The following is a 9620-nucleotide window of genomic DNA, read 5'->3' as shown; positions in this document are numbered from 1 at the left end:
AGGGAAAAGCAGGAAATTTTATAACCACACGTGTAATGAGATGTAGATGCATTCAAAGTAATATTATTGTGGTAGGACCCGAACCCTAAAGATAGAGAGTGCTCATAATAAAGCATGATGATAATAATTTTGCCATCAAGCTGTTATATCCTAATTAATGCAGAAATAGCAAGGAACCTCGGCGCATGCACAAATTAAGAGGCGAGGGAGTAGCTAGCTTGGAGACATCGGGCCTCGCACCTCGCATGGGGGCTCCCTCCCTTCCTTGCTTCTTCCTTTACTATATTACAACTATTCAACTTTACCCTTTAACTTTCCCAACGTACAAAGAGGAGAGTGCTCTTGCTCAACAGGAGACTGAGCTCTCTATATAAATGCCAAAATCACTTCCACCTCTGAATCCTCGTGAGCAGAGAGTGCTTGTAATAATAAATTAAGGAGATGGAATCTTCCCGCCATTGATGGTCCATCGTTGATCACAGGTTCACTGCAAAAATATAATAAAATAAAAAGCTAGAGAGACAAAGAGACGGTGCTGGAGAGAAAAGCAGTTTTTTCTTGCAGAACTTCGAGTTGCTGTCCATTTTCATCATTCTGTTTTTTTAAAATATATTTAATTTAAATTAATGTATTTTAAAACATGATTTTGATAAATTAATTCCAAAAATTAAAAAAAAAATCATATGAAAAATACTCTGCACGATGTTAAGAAAGTTACATATGAAAAACACAATATACCTTTATAAAGAAATAAATTCCTTATAATAAAGTATTTTTTGTATGAATTTATTGATTTGAATAAAAAACATATTTAATTTCTATCTTAATAAAATTTAGTCTTTATCGACCAAAAAAAATATAACCACCTCATCTTCTCTCTCTCCTTTTATTTTATATAAAAAAACCTTGGGCTCATTAAACAATTATTCATGAAACCAAAAAGTTACACAGCCATTAGAGAGACAAAGAGATTATTTAAGTTGATGGATAAATGGGGTTTGGTTAGAGACACAAAACAAGGTTAAGGAAATGGGGTTCCACAGAGAGAGAGAGAGAGAGAGAGAGAGAGAGAGCAGGCAGTGAGGCACATGGCATGTGAGCAACAGCTGTGTCCACTCCCCACTTGATAAATACCCTTCTTACAGTCTTTTGAGTCTCTCTCTACCCCCAAGCTTCCTACAGATAAATCCAAACTCTCTAAAAAAGAAACTTGAAAACCAGAGTTTGAAGCTCTCTACCTCTCTAATGGCCGCTCTCCAACGCTAAAGACTCCACCTCTCTGTCTCTCTCTTTCAAATCCTATCAAGAACAATGGAAGTCCACTTCTTTGCTACGCTTCTCTCTCTTATTCTCCTCTCACTACCACCTTTTTTTACCTCAGCAAACAAAGACACCCAAAACCTTATCAACTTCAAGACAACTCTCTCCAACCCGTCTCTCCTACAAAACTGGCTTCCTAACCAAAACCCATGTATCTTCACTGGAGTTAAATGCCAAGACACCACCAACAGAGTCTCCTCTATAGACCTCACTAACATTTCTTTAACTTGTGATTTTCATCCTGTGGCCGCATTCCTTTTGACTCTTGAAAACTTAGAGAGCCTTTCTTTGAAATCAGCGAACATTTCTGGCACTATTTCTTTCCCTTTTGGATCTAAGTGCAGCTCAGTTTTGAGCAACTTAGATCTATCTCAGAATAGTCTCTCCGGTTCCGTCTCTGATATAGCCGCTTTACGCTCTTGTCCAGCCTTGAAATCCTTGGGCCTTTCTGGCAACTCCATTAAGTTTTCAGTGCCGAAAGAGAAATCAAGTGGGCTAAGAGGGCTCAGCTTTACGTTTATTGATCTTTCTTTCAATGAGATTGTAGGCTCAAACGTGGTACCTTTCATTTTATCTGGAGGCTGCAATGACTTGAAGTACTTGGCTTTGAAGGGAAATAAAGTTAGTGGAGATATTGATTTTTCAAGTTGCAAGAATCTGCAGTATCTTGATGTCTCTTCAAACAATTTCTCTGTGACTGTTCCTTCATTTGGCGACTGCTTAGCTTTGGAGCACCTTGATATCTCTTCCAATAAGTTTTATGGTGATCTTGGTCGTGCAATTGGTGGTTGTGTTAAGCTCAACTTCTTGAATGTTTCAAGCAACAAGTTTTCAGGTCCAATTCCAGTGTTTCCAACTGGGAATTTGCAGTCTCTTTCACTTGGCGGCAACCATTTTGAGGGGGAGATTCCTCTGCATCTCATGGATGCTTGCCCAGGTCTTGTTATGCTTGATCTTTCTTCAAATAATCTCTCTGGTTCTGTCCCTAATAGTTTTGGTTCCTGCACTTCATTGGAAATTTTTGATATTTCTACCAACAACTTCACTGGTGAATTGCCTTTTTACACTTTCTTGAAAATGACTAGTCTGAAGAGGCTTGATTTGGCATATAATGCTTTTATGGGTGGCTTGCCCGATTCTTTCTCACAGCATGCTAGTTTGGAGTCTTTAGATCTGAGTTCTAATAGTTTATCTGGGCCAATCCCTGCTGGCTTGTGTCAAGGTCCAAGTAAAAACTTCAAAGAGTTGTATCTTCAAAACAATAGGTTTACCGGGTCTATTCCTGCCACCCTCAGTAACTGCTCTCAACTTACAGCACTCCATTTGAGCTATAACTACCTCACTGGAACTATCCCTTCGAGCTTGGGAACGCTGAATAAGCTTCGCGATTTGAACCTTTGGTTCAACCAGCTCCATGGAGAAATCCCACTTGAGTTGATGAACATAAAAGCACTGGAGACCCTGATTCTGGACTTCAATGAGTTGACAGGAGTGATACCTTCAAGTATAAGCAACTGCACCAACCTTAACTGGATCTCGTTGTCTAACAATCGATTAAGTGGTGAGATTCCAGCATCAATTGGCCAGCTTTGGAGCCTTGCAATTCTCAAACTGAGCAACAATTCGTTTCATGGTAGAATCCCGCCAGAGCTTGGAGACAGTCGCAGCTTGATTTGGTTGGATCTTAATACCAATTTTTTGAACGGAACAATCCCACCTGAGCTGTTCAAACAGTCTGGCAGTATTGCTGTGAATTTTATCAGAGGAAAGAGGTATGTGTATCTGAAGAATGAAAAGAGTGAACAGTGTCACGGGGAGGGAGATTTGCTTGAATTTGCGGGAATAAGATCGGAACACCTGATTAGAATCTCCAGCAGGCACCCCTGCAACTTTACCAGAGTATATGGAGATTACACCCAACCCACATTCAATGATAATGGGTCAATGATCTTCCTTGATCTTTCTTACAACATGTTATCTGGCAGTATTCCAGCAGCGATTGGGAGTATGTCGTACCTCTATATCTTGAACTTGGGCCATAATAATCTCTCCGGAAACATTCCACAAGAGATTGGAAAGTTGACTGGTCTTGACATTCTCGACCTCTCCAACAATAGGCTCAAAGGGATGATTCCCCAGTCAATGACTGTCCTTTCATTGCTTTCAGAGATTGATATGTCCAACAATCAGCTCACTGGAATTATTCCTGAAGGGGGTCAGTTTCAAACATTTTCAAATCACAGTTTCTTCAACAATTCAGGCCTCTGTGGTATACCTCTTCCTCCATGTGGGTCGGGCTCAGCGTCAAGCTCGAGTTCTGGGCATCACAAGTCTCATAGGAGACAGGCATCCCTGGCAGAGAGTGTGGCGATGGGATTGTTGTTCTCACTTTTCTGCTTCTTTGGTTTGATTATTGTTGCTCTGGAAATGAAGAAGCGGAAGAAAAAGAAAGAGGCAGCCCTTGATATCTATATAGACAGCCTCCCACACTCTGGCACCACAAATACTGCCTGGATGCTGACGGCTCGTGAAGCATTAAGCATCAGTCTCGCCACATTTGATTCAAAGCCCCTGCGGAAGCTCACTTATGCAGATCTTCTTGAAGCAACGAATGGCTTCCACAATGACAGCCTCATAGGCTCTGGAGGTTTTGGTGACGTATACAAGGCAGAACTGAAAGATGGAAGCGTTGTGGCCATCAAGAAACTGATACATATCAGTGGACAAGGTGATAGAGAATTCACTGCTGAAATGGAGACCATTGGCAAAATCAAGCACGATAACCTTGTTCCACTCCTTGGTTACTGCAAGGTCAGAGAAGAGCGACTCTTGGTGTATGAGTACATGAAATATGGCAGTTTAGAAGACGTTCTACACAACCAAAAGAAAACAGGGATCAAACTGAACTGGGCTGCAAGAAGGAAGATTGCCATTGGTGCCGCCAAAGGATTAACTTTTCTTCACCATAATTGCATCCCACTGATCATTCACAGGGACATGAAATCTAGCAATGTCTTGCTTGATGCGAACTTGGAGGCCAGAGTCTCCGATTTCGGAATGGCAAGGCTTATGAGCACAGTGGATACTCATTTGAGTGTTAGCACGCTAGCAGGCACGCCTGGTTATGTTCCTCCCGAATACTACCAGAGCTTTAGGTGTTCCATCAAAGGGGATGTTTACAGTTATGGTGTAGTCTTGCTTGAGTTGCTGACAGGAAAAAGGCCAACAGATTCATCTGATTTTGGTGACAATAATCTTGTCGGGTGGGTGAAGCAGCATGCCAAATTGAGAATAAGCGATGTCTTCGATCCGGTGCTTTTAAAAGAGGATCCGAGCCTTGAGATGGAGCTCCTACAACATTTAAAGGTAGCTTGTGCTTGTTTAGATGATCGATCAGGTAGAAGACCCACAATGATTCAAGTAATGACGATGTTTAAAGAAATCCAAGCAGGGTCAGGCCTTGACTCACAATCCACAATCGCCACTGAGGATGGGGTTTTTATTGCAGATGAAATGGTAGAGATGAGCATAAGAGAAGGCCCATAGCTAAGCAAGCAGTAGGTAAACAAGTCCTGTCGATTTTCCATTGAATTCAAAACACAGGAAAGCAGAAAGAAGGTGGTGGTGATCACTGAAATGATTCATTCAGCTCCAACGAAATTTTCCTTCTTCTTCAACACTTGAAATGGCATAAAACTGCCTGCCTGCTTGATCGGCTTCTACAATTTGATGTATGTATCATGTCTTGTATCCCTCCGAGCAAACTCTTCGTTATTTTATACGTAAAAAAGGTTGTTTAACTTGTGAAAAATATGTAAATATACAGTCTCGTCTGTTGTTACGCTGCTTTGGTTTTTTGTCAAATCTTCCGTTACAAACCAGCCTCGAAATATAGAGCCTGCTGGGCTGGTTATCCGTGACCTCGGCATTAGTGACCTAGACAGGGTTGGATCTCTTGCCCCTTTCTTCACGCTCCTCCATCTGTTCTCATTCTGCTTTTCTTAAATTTCAGTTGCATGACAGCATTCTGGTAACGTCGGGTATTTTCGAGCACGTTTTCTCGCACCAGGACTAATGAAATGACGAGAAAACAATTTTCTCATCTTCTCTTAATTTTCTTACAGCAAGTCTTAGAATTCATACCCTAAGTGTGCCCACTGAGTTCATTCTAAAAGTGGGGGAGCATGATCCCTTAGCCTTCTACAACAGAATTTTCTTCATTTTTTTTGAATGCCAGAAATCATTGCATTTTGACAAAAAAAAAAAAACAGGCTATTTCTATTGACACTTTCTCTTACAATTTGAAAAATCTCCCATTGTTGTTATAATTCACATCAAGGCTGGACGAGGACCGTTCAAATCCATGATCAAAATGTCGATCCCATGATTGTAAACCGTACACTCATGATAAAGCTTGGCATCAATGATGCCCTCAGTGTAAAGGTTGATTGGTACTAGTAAATTCACGATTTGGCCTTCCTTGGAAAATAATGTAATCAATTACGTTCGTGTCTTTTTCATGGATAATGTGCACGGCACGTGCTCTGTACCAGGAAATTATAATTGCCTTTATAGCTTGGAATGTGTGTACTTCTTTTTGGAGCATGTATGTGTATATAAATAATAAAGAGACTACTCTCGCAGTATGTGTGTGTTGCCCGTGATGGGTATTTTCCAAGCTCAAGGCTCGCCTTTTGACTGGCAGCAAGTTATGAAATTACATGTGATCTATAGTCAGTATTAACCTTTTTCTCCGCGCTATAATTTCCATTTAAAAAACATTAGCATTGCTATTTTTATCTGTATATGATGATAAAATATTTGACATGAATAATAAAAATTCTTTTAATATATTCAAACCAAATCAATCAATTATTACATATATTAATAAAAAAATTAAAAAAATTAGTATAATTTATTCAATTTAACAGGTCAAGAGCATTCTAGTTTATCAGTTCAAATGATAACCTAATTAAAAAAAATTTACATGATTATTATTTTAATTTTGTTTAATTCTAGTTTAAATATAAAACAAAAAAAATAACAACATACTATATTAATTTAATTAACATGTAAAATTTATAATTTAGATAAAATAAAAAATAACCACATAAAAAGAAAGGGGAATGAGATGCCAAAATACCTAGCTTAAAGTCTATGGATATCTTAGAAAATTAACCAGTGTAAAAATAGATAAATATCTCTTTATTAAAACACTTTGATTGTTTGTAATTTTAGTGATCTAACAATAACTTAAAATAGAAAAAATCAATAATCTAGCGTGTAATATTTTTTTCCCACCATTTATATAAAACAAAAGGACTCTAATAGCCTTCTAAGCCAGGCCATTTCTTATTTGAACGAGGGACAAATTAATACATGGAGTCCGATATAAAATGTCTCTAGAACTGCATCTGCAGTAAAATCATATGTATAAGTCAACCTGCTTAATGACTCATTAATTTCTTAAGCTCGGATCCCAAGATGGAGAATCGAATTTTGATGCTTTTTTAATTTTTAATTTTTTTTATTATCTTGCCATCTAATGAGTTGATTTTGCATGAACTTTACGTGCACTAAACACTAAGATAATCCAGCTAGCTACTAGCTAGATGTGTTAGGATATTAATTATAATAACTGATTTAGTAGAGGAAATGTTTTCTCCTTGTCTTGTTTTGTTTATGGATATCTTAGAAAATTAACCAGTGTAAAAATAGATAAATATCTCTTTATTAAAACACTTTGATTGTTTGTAATTTTAGTGATCTAACAATAACTTAAAATAGAAAAAATCAATAATCTAGCGTGTAATATTTTTTTCCCACCATTTATATAAAACAAAAGGACTCTAATAGCCTTCTAAGCCAGGCCATTTCTTATTTGAACGAGGGACAAATTAATACATGGAGTCCGATATAAAATGTCTCTAGAACTGCATCTGCAGTAAAATCATATGTATAAGTCAACCTGCTTAATGACTCATTAATTTCTTAAGCTCGGATCCCAAGATGGAGAATCGAATTTTGATGCTTTTTTAATTTTTAATGTTTTTATTATCTTGCCATCGAATGAGTTGATTTTGCATGAACTTTACGTGCACTAAACACTAAGATAATCCAGCTAGCTACTAGCTAGATGTGTTAGGATATTAATTATAATAACTGATTTAGTATAGGAAATGTTTTCTCCTTGTCTTGTTTTGTTAGTACACAAGCCATGAATACTTCAACTAGTAATGAAGTTCGCTTGACCTCATTAATATACTAATTAAGCTGTCATTAGATCAAACTATATTAGCTCTTAGTGGATGTTGCCACGAAAGGACGTGTGGTACATCACCCTGAGATTCTTATTCCTTTCTCTTTCGAATATAACTATGCATGCAGTACGAGCACACGTTGGTAATGCTTATATAAATGTAGTTGTTTTTTAAAATATTTATTATTAAAAAATATTATTAATTTTTTTTTTAAAAAAAATTATTTTTGATATTAACGTATTAAAATAATTTAAACATATAAAAAATTAATTTAAAGTAAAAAATAAAAAAATTTAAATTTTTTTATAAATATTTTTAAAATACAAAAACAAACAAAACTCATAAAAAACTAGGTTCTTTTTAAATATATAAAAAATAATTATCCAAATAATCTATAACATTCTTATTAAACATGAAAATACAGTTGTTTCAAGTTTTTTTTATTAAAACTTTTTTTTAGCATATTTTTAATTTATCTTAGTGAACAAGAAGTTTTTTTTAAGTATCATTACTGATTTTTTCTCAATAAAAATAATTTATAATTATTATATAAAATTATTAAAAAATATATCAAAATAATATGTTCAATTTTATATGCTATTGAAAGTTAAAAAACCATAAATATGATCAAATAATATTCAAAATCTATTTAAATAATTTAAAAATAAAAAAAATGATGTGAATTGAGAATGACTTGAATCAATTTTTCATAAACAATTTATTATTAGATATATAATAATTAAAAATAAATTATTAAAATTCCAATAAAAATTATAATAGTATTTAAAAACTATGTTAAAACTAAAAGGTAAATGTACCTGCTAAAAATATTTGTTCAGGAGCCAAAAAAAAACCAGGAAAAAAAGGAATAAAAATGCAGCAGAGGGCCAAGCCCAGCGCATGCCCCCAGTAGCAGGCAAGGCAAGCGCGGCCCTAGAGGCCATGCCCTCGTGTCCAGCCTTGCTTGTCATTCACCTCTTATTTCTCTGAAAAAATGACAAATGATTTATCAATTGTCATTATTATTTAAAAAAATTGCGTTAATCAATTGCGTTACAACACATTATTATTTAAAAAAAATTAAAATACTTCATTATTCATATAAATAATAAAACACTATAAAAAACCTCAGTGAAAGGTAATTAGTACATATATTTTCATTGAGAAATAATCTCTCCGTGTTCATTATTATTTTTCAAGGAACTAAAAATAAAGGAAAAATACTCATAATGATTACACATATTTTTTTCCTTTTCTTTCTTTCTCAACCCCAGCTTGTTCACTAATTGCTATGTACGGTTTTCATATTTTTTGTAAAGAGAAATGATAAATAACTAGAAAAAAATTAAAAAAAACTCAAGTAATTTGGTGGCATATCTAGTTATTAAATGAGAAAATACAGTTATTTTGAATTATTTTTTCATCCAGATAAATTTTTTGATGAGAATATCCCTTGCAAACATGAAATTGTTATTAAATGAGAAAATACAGTTATTTTGAATTATTTTTTCATCCAGATAAATTTTTTGATGAGAATATCCCTTGTTTATCACAGCAAACATGAAATGTTTTTTATTGGGATCATTATTTTTCTTAAAACAAAAATATTTCATGATTGCTATAGGAAATTAATAAAAAATATCAAAATAGTATGTTCACATTTTATATGTGATTGAAAGCTAAAAAATCATAAATGTAATAAAATCATGTTCAAAGTCTATTAAAAAATTAAAAAAATTAAAAATAAGTTGAATAAAATCTTCATGATTAATTTATTCTCAACATTATTATTTTAAAGTCAAATACATAATAATAAAAAAATAGTATAAATCAAATAAATAATTATAATAGTATTTAAGAAGCATATTAAAACTAAAAAATAAATGAATTTAATAAAACAAGAAGGAAAATACAGTGAAGGCGCAAGCTCATCACATCCCTCGCACTAAAAGGCAGGCTAGTGCGGGCTTGGATCAAGCCCGTACGACTAGACTGGTTCATCCACCCTTTTATTTATTTATTTTTGACTAGACTGGTTCA

At 34.8% G+C, this 9620-nt stretch overlaps 1 protein-coding gene across 1 annotated transcript; it reads left to right on the top strand.

The window, feature by feature from the left end:
- The first annotated feature begins 1047 nt into the window (after positions 1-1047).
- On the top strand, positions 1048-5240 carry LOC105123891 (systemin receptor SR160-like). The gene has a single exon (XM_011023663.1). The coding sequence runs from the start codon at positions 1312-1314 to the stop codon at positions 4864-4866; it is 3555 nt and encodes a 1184-aa protein (XP_011021965.1). The 5' UTR covers positions 1048-1311; the 3' UTR covers positions 4867-5240.
- Positions 5241-9620: the final 4380 nt, after the last annotated feature.

The sequence above is a fragment of the Populus euphratica genome, unplaced genomic scaffold, assembly GCF_000495115.2.
Source record: "Populus euphratica unplaced genomic scaffold, PopEup_1.0 scaffold12.1, whole genome shotgun sequence".
Taxonomy (NCBI): Eukaryota; Viridiplantae; Streptophyta; class Magnoliopsida; order Malpighiales; family Salicaceae; genus Populus; species Populus euphratica.
This window is presented reverse-complemented; position numbering and strand designations above follow the sequence as displayed.

Coding starts and splice junctions, on each gene's coding strand:
- LOC105123891 (XM_011023663.1), top strand. CDS start 1,312: ATGGAAGTCCACTTCTTTGCTACGCTTCTCTCTCTTATTCTCCTCTCA.